Source organism: Convolutriloba macropyga, chromosome 11 (assembly GCF_964194025.1).
Source record: "Convolutriloba macropyga chromosome 11, txConMacr16.3, whole genome shotgun sequence".
Taxonomy (NCBI): domain Eukaryota; kingdom Metazoa; phylum Xenacoelomorpha; order Acoela; family Convolutidae; genus Convolutriloba; species Convolutriloba macropyga.
The window spans coordinates 21,693,776-21,709,051 of record NC_134478.1 but is presented as its reverse complement, the minus strand read 5'-3'; the positions used below and the strand labels follow the sequence as shown (position 1 = coordinate 21,709,051).

Below are 15,276 nucleotides of genomic sequence, written 5' to 3'. Positions count from 1 at the left end.
AAAAAGTCGTGTTCAAAAAATGAGCTTTTTTTTCTAATTTCTATCTAACTTGAAAATTTTAGGACCACTGTCCTTCAAAATTTGTTAATTATCAATAGTAGATGCGTCCAGTACTAACAAGAACTGCAGTTTGTACTTAATAGTGTTCTGTAAAACAAGGGATGTCTTGGGTGGGTAAAGTTTCTTTGCTATCAAATGGCTTCTAAATTGTAAAGTTTCCTGTCAAATTGCTTCTAAATCTCCATTTTGTCGCTTCTTAATGCATTATTTGTTAAAAGCAATTGTATGGAGTATATTGATACGCCTGGAAAATCATATTTAATGATTTTGACAACTTTTTCTTTTTCAAAAAATCAACTTTTTTGAGATTTTATTTTTCGCAACTACGTTTGCCTGGTCAGAACAAAATATGTTAACTTTTGTTTATTTTGTGGTGTCATAGTTGTTTGATAAACCCAATGCAGTGAGCAATTTTGTTTTAAAAGGGGGGTTTGTATTTATTATATAGGTTTAGATGTTAGAAGCATTAGGTATACGTTGTATTCAAATATTGAGAATTTTTTTGTGGATTTCTCTCTAACTTGAATTTTTGTGGTTCTTTGGCTTTCAAGACCTATTAAATAACAGTAGTAGATGTGTTCAACCCCAAAAAGAATTACAGTTTGTATCTAATTGTGTTTTGTGAAACAAGAGTTTTCTTTTGAGGGCAAAAACTCTTTGATCTCAAAGTTCTTCTCATTTTAAAAGTTAAAATTTTTGTTCATTCCCAGTTATTTTCCTTTTTGGACCATGAATCATTAATACCAACTGCATAGATTGCACTGTTTAGCCTAAACCCCGAGATTTGCTGGTTTTGGGAAAAAAGGATTTTTGTGGTCATTTTTTTAAGTTAAGATGCTTTAAGTACTGTAGTTGCTTAGTTGTAAATAAGTTTACTGCGTTTAGTGAGTTTTCTTTCATATTATCTGATGTTGGTATATGTCATATTAAAATTTTTTGTTTTTAGGTTTTTTTACATGGGACAATAGTGGGGGGGGGGGCTTCTCTGTGGCGAACCTGTATAAGGTGTGTACTATGTGTATACCGAGCAAGCATACAATCATAGATTTCAATGTACAGGAATAATTGGCTCATTTGTTGGGTAATAAACTAACTGGAGTTGCATTTTCCGACATTCTTGATAATTTTTTGTTAATCTTGATAATTCTTCATAAATCTTGATTAAACTTGATAAATCTTCATAATCTATGATTTTGTGCTAATTTATGTTTTTGGGTGTTATTCAAATTCTAAATCTTGGTACGTCTTGCCATGCCATGATTAAACTTTCTTGGAAACTTTTCCAGGATCTTGTTTCTTCGCATTCATGCAAAGATATTGCAAGTATGTACATATCTTGATATTATCTTACCATGTAACATGGCAAAATCGTGGCAAGAAGATTTTCCTTGATTAAGTATGTTTCTTATCAAGGCTATCAAGTTTCATTTCACTGGGTCTGCAATAGTACTGGTGTTCATACTACCGGCCAATTTTTTCTAAAAAAGTTGCTAAAAAGTTCACATTGATTGTTACCGGTGATGTTGAATATCCGAGTTTACTTCGGATATTCAGTTTAAACGAAGTTTTCATTTTCACCAGTTCGCCACATTCAGTGCTAAAAACACCAATCAGCCTTTCACTGTTTTAAACGCAATTCCTACATTTTTAGCATTTTTTAGCGTTGACACTTTGACCCGGAGGCTGTTCTATTGAATCAAAACAAGCAAAGCAAAATAAGAATTATAATCAAATTTCAATGCATAATAAGAATTATAATCAAATTTCAATGCAGAAATAATGAGATTTCATATTATGTTTTTTGTGTTATATCAATGAACGTAGAACAAAATTATTCAGCAAAAGGTACATGAAAACGCTTTCTCGTTTTGAAATTTGATGTATACCTCTTTTGAAACTTGATGTATTATTCCGTTTAGCATGTGACTGATTTTTTAAGATTGCTTCAACTCGCATTTTTCAACGCGTCATCAACTGGAATCAAAGGTTTCAAAAATTCCGTCAATATTCGCTCATTGTCTTCCGATAAGTTTCTTTGTTCGCATTCGATAGCTGTTCACTTTCGACACTAAAAAACCGACGAACATATTAGCGGCCGATTATTTAAAAAAAAACAGCCAATACATATACAAATTCTATTAACTTAACAGTAGGACTTTGCAAGTAAATATACCACAGACAGTACGTTAAAACTTTTTGCTCAGAGAAAACAATAAGAAGTAAGCTGAAAGCGAATAAATTTGCGTTTTTTTGTTTTTTAATGAGTGAGGCAGTAAGAATCCATTGGGCCAAAAAAATCGGCAATATGAATCCTGTGTAAGACTGATGACACTAAATTCCATTGAAAGTTATTACAAATTTTTCTTATCTTTTCAATTATCATCGCTGCTTGAAAACAAGCGCACATAAATATTTTTGCGATTTCAGAACATTTACTTATCAAGCTGAATGCAAAACGTAAATTTTCCATGTGAAAGATTGGCTTTAGAATTCCAAAACGGCATTGCGCTGCAATTGATATTCCCCCGCATTTTCCGGAAATCTAAACTTCCGAAATAATATTTATATTAAATCTGTAATATATGTTTTCTTCAACACTTCTCCCTAAAAAGATTTTAATACTATCTAAAATATTCGTTTCACTTCAAGGTTAAAATTTGATTTTTCTTTTTTAAAAGGTGGTGAAAAATATCATTAAACTGTTTTTCGTTGGCTTAACCATGACACTGAAACAAAATAAATCCCGAGACGTGGTTTTTCGCGAAAAATAATATAAAAATTTCAGTCAATAGTGGCAAAAAATTTTTTTGCAGCAAAGTGCCCGCATCTTTTAACAATGAATGCAACGAGAGCGTTGATTTTTTTTGCAAACTTGCTACCGGTTAATTTTTTGTAAGATTTGGGCGATTTGCGCGATAGATATTCCAACGCATTTTCCGGAATTCTCAAAAAGAGATTGCCATACACGAGTTTGAACCTCCGACCCCATGTCAGTCACCTATCACATTTGAATTGAAACCAGATTCACTCCACTTTATGGAAAACATCTGCGACGAGATTTGAAATTTTTGTTGGTTTTTTAGTGGTGAGCCATTGCAATTTCATAATAGTTTCACCGCTAAAAATCGCAAATCTTACAAAAGCTCACCGCAAAAAAAAATCACATTGATTTTTTTCGGTGAATTGACTTAAGATGGGCGGTTTTTAACGAAATTTTCATTTTCACCACTTCACCGCGTTCAGTGCTCAAAACCGCAATTCCTAGAGCCTTTCACCACTTTAACCGCAATTCTTTCATATTTAGCGTTTTTGGCGTTGACAACTTGATCCGGGGTGCAGTGCTACCGAATCAAAACAAGCGAATCAAAAGATTTCTCTTTTGAATAAGAAGCATAATCAACTTTCATACCGAAATTATGAGATTTCCAATTATGTTATATGTTATAAAAATGAGCTTGAGAGAAATCATTCTGGAAAAGGTACATGAAAACGTTTCCTGGTTTTGAAAGTTAATGCACTCGTAATTTTCCGTTTAACGTTACTGATAATTTAATACTGCTTCAACTCGCATTTTTTCAACTCGTCATAAACTGGCATCGAAAGTTTCAAAGTTTCCTGCAAGGTTCGCTTGTTTTCTTCCGATAAGCTTTCTTTGTTCACTTTCGATTGTCGTTGTCCGTACTTGCCAAGTTTCAGGGCGTCATCGTAGCACCGCACAACTGAGTTTTGAGTTGAATCAAAGAAGTTTGACAGTCTAGTTGTGTCCAAGCCAAGTGGAACCCACCAATTCGGTGGCAGAGTTTCGGAAGTGTCCATGTTGCGGATTTTTTCCACATCAAAAGGAATATCTCCGAACTATAGGGAAGGGAGCTGTTCCACGACTTATTGCATTGTTACGTGAGTAGAAAATATAAATTTACTCTATATGATGCTCTAGTAACAAAAATTTTTACTAGGTATTTCTATTGTGCGTAACAAAATTTTTAAAAATGCCTAAAAATGCAACGAATGGAATTTTTAGGGTTGCGTTAAAGTGATGATATGCCCCGTCGTCTTCGTTTTGTATCCAAAATCTTGCAAATAATCAAATTACCTTAAGTTTCGGCATATGGCGTCAAAAATGTTTTCCAGCACTTTTTTCGTAATGGCTGCAATTTTGAAATTTCTGTCATAAATGAAACAAATAATTTGAAGGAGAGTATCTATTTTTTTCAAATACTTTTTTCAAAACGCACATAAAGTAAGAAGGAAAGAAATGTAAAAGTTTAAATTATATAAGCAAACGGTAGATTATAATCGAAACGTGCAATTGTACAAATCCCGAAAAAAACAATAGAAAATTTCAAGGTTTTAAATTGCTATCCAACTATCCAAATTGTACCAGTATTGTTTAAAGGAGCTGTAACTCAATAACTGTTCACGTTCAGTGAAAATTATATCTTTTTCAGCAAAATTTCAGATAGTTAGTATTTTTAAGTTTAAAAATGTATTGAAAAATATCTTAAAACAAATGCCTCTCGGATACCATATGCTTGACCTAACAGATACGGCATCAAAAAATAAAGTAGAGTGAAAATCAACAGGAGGAGGGAACTAGCAAGAATTCCATGCCGCAAGCATTCGTATGGCAAGATGTTAAAGATACTGTAATATAGCCCTTTGTTTAAGCAAGACAAAAATTTTTGCTAGAGGTTTTTCGCGTGATAACCGCCATACATTTTTCGCAGCAATTTTCTGAAGTCAAGTATCGACACGTGGAAAATTTCTGCAAAGTTTTGCGACTTGAGACGTACAATTTAATCCATTTTCGAAAATAGATGTTTGAAAATATCCAATTATAAATTCAAGCGCTGTATGAACAATTTTAGCATTATAAACTGTATCGAAAAAGCATGGCTTTAATTGCTGATATTGATATCAAAACAATCAAATACCGTTTTTTCCTCGAGCATAAAAACTATTCCAGGTAATATTTTAGAGAGCAAGCTGAATTATTTGCTCTGTTAGGTAAAAATTCGATATAAATGATAGGTGAAAATTCGAAATAAATGAAATCTAAAACAAAAAAAACTGCGGCAAAAAGTGTTTTAGAGCTCAAGTGGCTTGGAATAAAAAAAGCTAGAGTTGGCAAATGTTGGCAGTCAATTGCAAAAAACAAAACATTTTTTTCTGATTTGAACTTTTTTCAGGTAATTGCTTCGAAGAGCTGCAGTTTATGCTATTTCAATTTTTGATTTAGGTAAAAGTTAAATCTCTCAAAAGTTACATAAAATTACAGCCTAATTTTTAGAATTCTTTTTTTTATTATTAATTTTTTCAACTAACAAAAATAAAAATGTTAGGAAGTTGAGAGAGAACAACCTAAAGTAAATTATGCATAAGACTAGCTTGACATAGACTGACAAGAAATTCTACTTGTTCTTTGTTCACTGTATATTTGGCTAGAGAAATGAAGAGGAACAAGAAAAAACGTAAGGACGGGTTATAATAAATGCCCATGTTCGACAGCTTAAGACCAGTAGGTGTAAATGAGTAGCACACTTGGCTTGCAAGTAAGAGATGCTGGTTCGAATCCAGTACTGGTCCATTTTCGCAGTAAATGCACCTGCAGAGACCCCCTAACAGAAAACTTTAAAATTGGAAGGATTGTGAGTATCATAGACCTTAACTGAAGTCAATTGTGGAAAAATTTGTAAAAAAAATTTTGAGGAAAAAACGTTGTCTTGCAATACGCGTCAAAAATTGTTTCGTGGCTAGCTTAAACTAAGACCCTTTGTGCTTGCACACTTGGAAATTTTAAATTTGCGAACGTAAATTAAAAACATCATTTGAAAACATGAGTTGTAGACAAAGGTACAAAACAAAATCAAAACTAAAAAAATGCCTGAGTTAGGTTTTCAATATTCCCAAAAAGAATTTGTTGAAGCTGATGTTGAAACTCAACTAATAGATCTTGTCCTAATAATTTCAAACAAATAACTTTTACCACCACAAGAACTGCGAATTTGAAACTGACTTGCTAGATGCCGAAACAAATTATTGAGTTCAAATTATATTTTTGCGAAGTTAAGATGTTTTCATTATCAAAACAATTTTACATGGAAAGCAAAAATTTCAGCTGTTCTTTGTTAAGTTGTCTTTCAAAACTTTATCAAGATCATGCACTTGTTAAGGAGGCCGCCGCACAATAAGTCAGTCCCTTGTGCAAGCTACCTTTTTTCTAGTTCGCCTAAATGTTCGCTTCTATATAGATTTTTAAGAGTTGTCCTGAATGGTTGTTTTACATCTTTTACATACAGTTTGTTCTACCTTTAAAGAATACATTATTGATGGTTTGACTTTTTGTGTCTCCTCTTATCTGAGATTTTTTGACTCCTGATATATTTTTTCATAGAGCACTAAGTAACTTTGTTTTTATGGTAATTGTTTTCTTAAGAAATGACCGGTTAATTCAAATTTTGAATAGTTTCAGTATAAAATAGCCAATTTTCTCTTGTTTTAATTTGAAAGGTAGTCATTGCACAAAATGCATTGCTTCTGAGCTCAGGTAAATGAGAGAAATGCTTGTTAAAAATATGCAGGCATCGTAAAAAAAGATGCTTTTCATTTTTCTCTATGCATCTTTGATAAAAAAATATAGCAGGACCAATCTGTCCTTAATCTTTCCGCAAAATAATTATTAGGAGCCAATGCCAGTCTCCGTTTCATTTAGATTACACCGAATTAAACGGTCGCTTCCTAAAAATACTCTTCAAGAACCGTTGTGTCTGTTCCTTTTCTTGAAGTGGTGAAAACAATTCCCTTGCAAAGTGTTTCCACAGTTCTTTCAAACATAATTTCGTCCAATTTTGAGGAATCTAGAACCATGTATGATCTTCCTGTCCCCTCGAAGAACTCCATCAAGCTCAGTAAAGCTTTGAAGTGTTGTTCAACCGGTACTGACAAAGTAATCACAATATTTCCTCCCGGGTGATTATTTTAAAAGGTTAACGATTCTTATAGCCCTTATTTAGTCCTCTAGTGTCAAACAAAAATTAACTTTTGCTAAAAAGAAATGAAAATTTGGCGCCACATTGTAGTATGTGAATCAGCAATCTATTGATTCTACGGAGTAAAACTGAAGTTTTTCAATTTTGAAGGAAGAAAATGAAAAATAAGGGATTTTACTTAAAGAGAATGCACGCTTAGTGAATGGGGTATTTCCCATTATACCCTCCCCCCCCCCCCCCCCAATATGGCATATACTTGCGGTTATGGGGGATATACGTCTGCACGTTATATGACCATTAAAATGAGGGGGGGGGGGGGGGCTATAAAGACCAGAGTACATGTTGTTAAGTTTATTTTTTAGCGCTTTTCAACGATTTCTCATGACAAATAAAGAATTTAACTGAAATCAAATCAAACCTTTTCTGTTTCAATTTTTTTGGACCCGGGAGGAAATTTGAAATGAGTGCCTGCAATATTGTACTGCATATAAGGCGCAGGTTCACCATTCAATATGACAGTTGACAAACAAACCTCTCTCGGGTGTCTGATCAATATCACGTGTTTCACACTCGTGTCTACAAAACAGTCTCTAATTTGTTCACAATGGCAGTTAATTGAGCCATAAAATGATTTCAAACGGCACTCGTATTTCATTAAGAACAAAAGTAGAAATTGGGGGGGGGGGGGGGGGGGGGGACAAAAGAGCATTATTTTTCAATATTACACTGTTACACTCTTATTCCCCAATAATTCGGAGGGAAAGATGCCTGCACACCTGCACCCTTCATTTTTAGAGTTAGCTTGTGAAGTCACAGTAAGGTCAAATACGGTCACCACAGACATTCCAGAACAGATATCTTGCAATTATTGTAGTAACTCGTACCAACGAGGCAAAATTTATTGTGATTAACAGAAAATTCATCAAGATAACTAAACTATTCTGTCGTACAATCTTATTAAAAGAGTCAGTAAGAGCTGCATATAGGGCTGTGAAATCTTACTAAGTTAGAGCTGTGAAATCTTACGTTAGAACGAAGAAGTTAGAAGAATTTTTCTCGCAAGAACCCTCAAGAGGAAACTCTTTCTATACAAACTCTAGCTTAAACTTACAAGAGCTTCTGCGATAGCTTTATGTTGTTCTTACCGTTGATGCCCTAAATGCGAGAGAAACTCTAAAGACCGTTCGGATTTCCGTTCAAAATATTGGACAACAAAAATGAAAGCTTCATTGCAAACATTTGCTTAATAATTATTTTTGCGAAAAAAATCTTAAGCTTTATCAAAAAAACAAATGCTACATTTTTTATTAAAAATTGATAGAAATTAGCAAACCGCCAACATATTTTTGGTTCCTGAACACTTTCTTAGGAAGCAGAGGAACTCAAAGCTCTCATATATGTAAACAATGATCGTCTCAGTTTTTTTAATCTCTGCACTACCGGTCAATTTGGACAAAGAGAGCTAAAGAAGCCTATTTGGTGCCATTCTTTTCATGAAAAATGAAATATAAGCTGGGTTTTTTTTTAAAAAAAAATAGCCAATATGTTAGCTAAAAGAGTTGGTTCAAACTATTCATCAACTCTCTCTTAACTTAAACTTAAAACGAATGAGACTATCGTTTACAATTTTATCGTATTTGTTGTGTTGTGAACAAAACAACAGAAGTGACCCTAGTGTTCACAAAACTTTAAGCCTCCGTAACTCCTCGGAAAAAGAGAAATTCGAAAAAACCATTGATACCATTGATACCACTCACAACTCAATTGAGCATATAGTTTCTCCAAGTGAGTTGGAACAAGAAATGATTTGTATCAGCACGCTGGCAAATTAATAGAAGAAAATTAGAGAATTCATTTCCTTGACTTTAAAAACGTTTTTGATAAAGTTGAACTTCAACTTTTGATAATGAATCAATTATGGCCTTAGCTGTGTCATTGAAAAAATGCCACTTATGGCTAAATCGCTTGCCTGGATTGTCATTTTTTTTAGGTTCTCCAAAAAAACTGATGAAAAAGTGTTTTTAGCAACTTGTGGAAGCAATTTTTCGTACATCCGAGATTTCAAAAAAGACAATGAACATTAGAATAATTTCGGCGAGAATCTTGTATACCTTTAAGATTATTTTCAGCCCCGTTGTGAGTTGGTCGTCTAGCATTATTCTTTAGCTCTTTTTATGGTTAAAAATTCATCAGCCTACTGTATAGTAGGGCGAATTCGAGCAGAATTAAGTTTGAAGACCTTAATTTTGCTCAATTAAAAATCTTTATTTTGAGAATTTTGGCCGAGAACCGTCTTTATATAACTTACCCAAATTCGTTCAAGGACCATTCAATTATAGTCCATCTATCTACCACGGAGTCATTTGTGAACAAATTGGTCATTATATCGTTCCTGTGGTAATCCAGTCTTTGATATTCCATCCAGACATAAGATATGCTGGAATGTCTTTACATACAACATGTTCATGTGTCTGTAGCTGCTCGTTGATGGCTTTGAACACTGACTCCATTCTCGCCCTGTCCTCATTTCCATTTATGGTCAGAAAACTGATTGATATCGGCTCGAATAAGCACTTCACGTTCGCCTTGAAATAGCATTCTGTGGTCCTTTTCCCTCCCCTCAATTGTGTCTTTATCAGTTATGATACGTGATAAGTGTATCACTCCTGTTTTTCTAGTCTCTCCAAATTAAATTTTGCAAACGACGCTTATCTAGTGAAAGCTAGCAAGATTCCTGTAACTCAAGCTTATCTTGCATGATTTTGCAAGATTCAAGCAATTGATGCTTATCTTGAATGACCTTGGCACTTTCTTGCATATGATGCTTATCTTGAGTGAACTTGGAAAATTCTAGCAATTATATCTATTATTCTAGCATCTATTATTCTAGCAATTAATTATTCTAGCATTAATATCATGAATGAACTCGGAAGCTTATTGTTCCGACCCTCTTGAGGGGGGAGGAACTATATACTCAACTGGGTTTTTTTTTTTTGTTCAGTGAATTTTCGCCGCTCGATATATTCATCGTAGAGAGTTGAGACTGGTATCATTAGAAAGCTCGTTCAGCGTAGAATATGGAATTAAAAAGATTTTTTTAATTTTCGTTTTCTACAGGGAGTTATCGAGGCTTAAACTTCTGAGAAAAGAAGAGTGAATTCACGTTGTTTTTATTCACATTTTCCGGAATTTTTGCCTAAATTTTCGTCAATTTTGCTAAAATTTGTTATAATTTTTAAGAATAGTGTCGTTGATTTCATTTTTGAAGACGAACAAGCATTTTTGATTGTTTTGATTTAATTTTTTGGTCAAAAAATCTGGATAAACATTTCAAAATTTAGCCTTTTTCATCAACAACAGCACGAAATAAGCTACTTTAGTCCACTTTGATTAAATTTGCCTACAGTACACCCCCAAACAACACTCATACAATCTTTGTAGACTCAGAGGGGGGCTATTTCTACTTCAGAGTCCGCAGAGAGTGCCTTGTAGTTAAAACTTTGCCGTTTTTTGCTAACTTTACTCGTTGATTATCAAAAATGCAAAATTTATTTTGAGTTTCAACTCAGAAATTATCTATATCTACAACATTTGAAAAATCAATTGTTCTTAACGGACAATAAGTATTAACAGGGGTAGTTTTGGGCCATTCTTGGACTGTTACAATCCAAAAAAAAATCGGGTTGTAATCAGTCGGTCTTTTTTTTTTAAAAAAAGACTTTTTTTTAATAATAAAGAACAGAACATATCAAATCAAAGCTCAGGAGTGATAGGTCCAACCAATTCGCTTGCGAAACAGCTCCAGGCTAATTCATTTAGTTTTTTAATTGAAAATTTATGGTGGTTTTTTTTAAAAATAATTGACTTTTCAATAAATAATGGCTTAATTAACTTTTCCTCTATTTTTTTCTTAATTTGTTCAACTTCCAGCTTAGTGTCAGCAAAAAAAGACTGCTTCTTCTTCTACTGAGTTAACATTTATTCTCGGTTGCAGTTTTAAGCCTGAAATTATTGTTTTCTGGCTTTGATACTACAAGATTTTAGATTTTTGTTTGTTTTGATATTTGCCAGTTTTTCATGTTTTCTAATTTTGTCACATTATCACATTATTGACAGTTCTCATGTCACCTTATTAGCATTCAAATTAAAACACAATTGAACATATTAAAATCTTGAAAGATATAAATCATCGTTTTAATGGCCTCGACGCCTCTTTCTTGAAGAAATCAATTGAATTTTTTAATTTTGTCTTAACTGTCATTTATACTTTGTCGTTTCGGTCGTATGAAATTTCCTGTTTAGTGATAGCTTTCATTGGCTTTTCATGGAAGAATAGAAAAACCGATATTCTGATATTAGCAGATAGCTGATGGCTTTTATGACTTTCAAACCCATCGTTTTCCAAAATTAAAAAATAATTTTTTAACTTCGCAATTTTGTTCTTTTTATGTTTCTTTTTGTTACCTAATCTCGTTAGTTGATTACAGGTCAAATATGACATTATGGGTGTCAAGGGAATAAAAGGGATTAGTGTCCAAAAATCTTTTTTTTAAAGATTTTGTTATGACCTTACTGGCTTCGACACCGCTTTTTCACAAAAAAAAATTAAATTAATTTGATTTTTGTCATATTTGACGTTCTTTTTGTAGATGCAAGAAATATTCTGGATAATTACAGGTCTCGAGGGTTTCTTTTTCATGAAAAAACGACGATATTTAAATAGTTCTTTTTGTAATTAATGCCTTTCATGACATTGAATGTAATTTTGTTTCGAAAAAAAAATTAAAAGTATTACATACTTTAGCACTCCGCTTTTTTGTCTACTTGTTACCTAGTCTTACTAATGAATGGCCACGTACTACATTATAACTGTTTGAAGAAGGCGCAATCAAATATATTTTGAGTGCCAAAATTTGGCTTGACGGTTTTGACAGCGTTTTCTGGCAAGTTTCAATTTAAATTTTGTTTGTTCTTTGTTGTTCTTTTTAGCTGCTCTAAAAAATGAATAAGGTCAGGTCCTAATGCCCTTCTATAGAAGCAGTGGTAATCGCAAATTTGTGGTAATATTAATTTATTCCTAATGGTATTTATTACTTTGAAGTTAATTGTTTCAAAAAAAAAAGTTAATTTTTTTTACTTTTCTGTTTTTGTTCTTTTTTGTATAATTATTACCCAACCTTTCTATGGACTGGTCGCATATGTTTTGTGGCGATTTTTAAGTTATTTTTGTTTAGTTTCAGGTTTATCTGACGGTATGTTGACTTTGTTATTAAATTTAGTTTTTAAGAGGGACATAAATTTTTTGATATAATTAATGTTTGTTGTTGTTGTTGTTTGATTTTGCTGTTCGTTTTGACTCGCTCTCTTAATATTGACATATTACAGCAATCTAATGCATCAATTTTCACTCCACTGAGTTATTTGTTTTGGAGGTTATCTTATCGTTCATACGGAATTTTTTGAAAAAGACTTGGGCTTTTTTGGGATTCGCAAAAAATAATTTTTGGGTTTTTCTATCTGTTCCTCATTTGGTCGCCCATCCACAAAATTGTGGATGGGCGGGGTCGGAACCTTATGTGCCATTGCACATTACCGAGCCGCCTTGTTGCAATTGATGCCTATCTTGTAAGATTCTTGCAATCTGCATGCTGATCTTAAAGATGCATGCTGATCTTAAAGGACCTTTAAAGAATCAACGAAAGAAGCTTAATTTGAATGATTTTAGAAGATTCAGCGAAGATTTATACTGGTCTTGAATGTCTTTGCAAGATACTTGCATTTGGTGCTTCTCTTGAATAACCTAACAATGTTTCAGCAAATCATGCTTATCATGAATGACATTGGAAGATTCAGCAAAAGACGGATATGATGATTGACTTGAAATCTCTCGCAACGATTTTTATCTTGAATGAGTTTGCAAGATTCTGGCAAACGATGCTTTTCTCTAATTACTTTGAAAGACTCACAAATCATGCTTATCTTGAATGAAGTTGCGTGGAAAATATATAAAAGACGTGATGAAAGTAATGAAATAATGTAAGAGAATGGAGAAGGTCTAAGAATGAGGATTTTTTCAAAAGCATGAGTACAAAAAGGCAAAATACTAGTGATAAACGTGTTGAAACTTTTTTTAAAAAAGTGTCAAATTTTGGTAGTAAATGTGCCGACAACTTATGAAGACCAATCCAATAGGCCCTTATACAACATAAACAGTTTGAGTTGTGCTTAATCCGCGGAAAAGTGACGCAGTGGAAGCAGGAGGGACTCTGGTGTTGGAGATGGGGTTCTGGATTAGATGGGAGATTGTTTAAAGAAAGAGAGAGATTGTTTAAAGTGTGGAAATTCTTTATAAAAAGAGTTGAAGCTCTGTAAGATAATCTCTGAAAGGGTGAAAACTATGTAAGATAAGTGCTGAACTTTCGTGCTGAAAAGTGCTGAAATTATTGAAGATATTCAATGACAGTCGCACTGAAACCAATATTTATCAGCTGAAAAATTTTACAGAATTTCCGCTCAATGTCTCAACAAGATCTGAGTATATGTAAAAATGCGTTGATAATTCTGCTCATTAATCGGTTATTTATGTAAGATTTCCGCGGATAAACTCTTTTTAGTGGCAGTCAGTGCATATCTTACATTATTCTCGAATCAGCCGATGGAAATTCTTGATTTATGTAATAATTCGGCTAAATATAATAGCAGTGTTCAATTAATTTTATTGCGTGAAAGGTACTACGCATGTGTGGAACGTTAATACTCTTCTCTAATTGTTCAAGAAACTCTATAGCCCCCATATTTTGGTAAGTTGTGGGGGGGATTGTTGAAAGGATGCAATAAACGGTAGGAACTGATTTAGTCTGTGATTGAAAGGGGAGAAAAAATATTTTCCTGAGAGGCTACAGCTTTGAAGAGAAAGGTCGATTTGCTTCTGGGAACAGCCCAAATCATTAACTTGCCCATTTCTCAAAATAACGTTTAAATCACCTGTTGATGTTAACGGATCAAGTTTCAATTTGTAAATGGAAAAATTTAAAATATTATAGTCGAACTTAACAAGAATGATAAATCTAAGGTAGAATATATTTAATACACAGTGGTTGTTTGAAGAGAACTCATATCGTAAGATTTTATGGTGTTCAAATTACAGAATTAAACCAGATGTAATATATTTGATATATGTACAGCCTGCATATTAGTATAATTTATGTCATTTGAATAACTTCAGCATTAGTTGAGTGATTGGGTGCAAAAGAGCATGAACACAGAATTGGCATAATGCAAAGAACCAAGATTGATTATTACCCCCCAACGGACGCACACACACACACACACACAGACACACACACACACACACACACACACACACACACACACACACACACACAAAACACACGCATCCAAGTTCTAGACAAGGATGAGCAAAATAGCAGTTTAGAAAAGCTGAGCTATCAAACAAAAGAGATAGCTGATTTAGCCGGCTCATTCATTTATATATACATCAATGTTGAACTAGAGTATGCTTCCTTAAAGCCAGTAGGAGCAACTGACCATGTGCTTTGCACAAAGTTTCTCCTGCTTAGGAAACTCCTCAGAAAGAAAGTTTTGAGAATATCAAAGTTAGTTCTCTTCTCAACAAGTCAAAGTTAAGTTATACTGTACAATCACAAATGTCATGTACAGAAACAAGACACGATAACAAGTAATTTATTGCTCAAGAAAGTGCACTTCAATACGCACTGTATGTCAGTTTAATGTAACCAAAATTACAAACTTCAACAGATTTTTGGTAGTTTTTCAAGCTCTATTGATACTGCCGTACATGTCAATAATTGCATCTCAGATTGGTTGTAGATCAGTATATTGTAAGGGTCTCTGAACACACTGAGTTTAGGGTTCGGGATATCTTATGCGGTGCCCCGCAATCTCGGAATTGACAAGAAAATTGCAAAATTCATCGAAATGGCTTGCCAAGTTGGGTATCTAGTACTCCGTTTGAGCTCAATTTGTGTGATTGTGAACACGCGGGTATGTGGCAATAATAGCTTAGTTCGATTTTGAGTTTCAATTTAAATTCATGTATGACGATTCTGTACTAATAATAGTTACTAAATATAAATCGTGAACAAAGTGAAAAAATCTGTATGTCTTCGTTAGAATGTAGCATTAGATTTCGCTTGTCACACTATTCTACATTACTGCTTGAAATGAGTTTGAAGGGCTATTCAAT

General features: G+C 33.5%; 1 protein-coding gene across 2 annotated transcripts in view; it reads right to left on the bottom strand.

Moving 5' to 3' along the window:
- Positions 1-3,419: 3,419 nt before the first annotated feature.
- LOC142349413 (uncharacterized) overlaps positions 3,420-15,276 on the bottom strand; it is a 150,591-nt gene continuing 138,734 nt past the window's right edge. For both annotated transcript variants that reach the window (XM_075400953.1, XM_075400952.1), the window contains exons 3-4: positions 6,864-6,998; positions 3,420-3,917 (exon numbers count right to left, since the gene is read on the bottom strand). In XM_075400953.1, the coding sequence (XP_075257068.1) occupies positions 3,610-3,917; positions 6,864-6,998 (443 nt within the window). In that variant the 3' untranslated portion in view covers positions 3,420-3,609. The remainder of the gene's footprint in view (positions 3,918-6,863; positions 6,999-15,276) is intronic.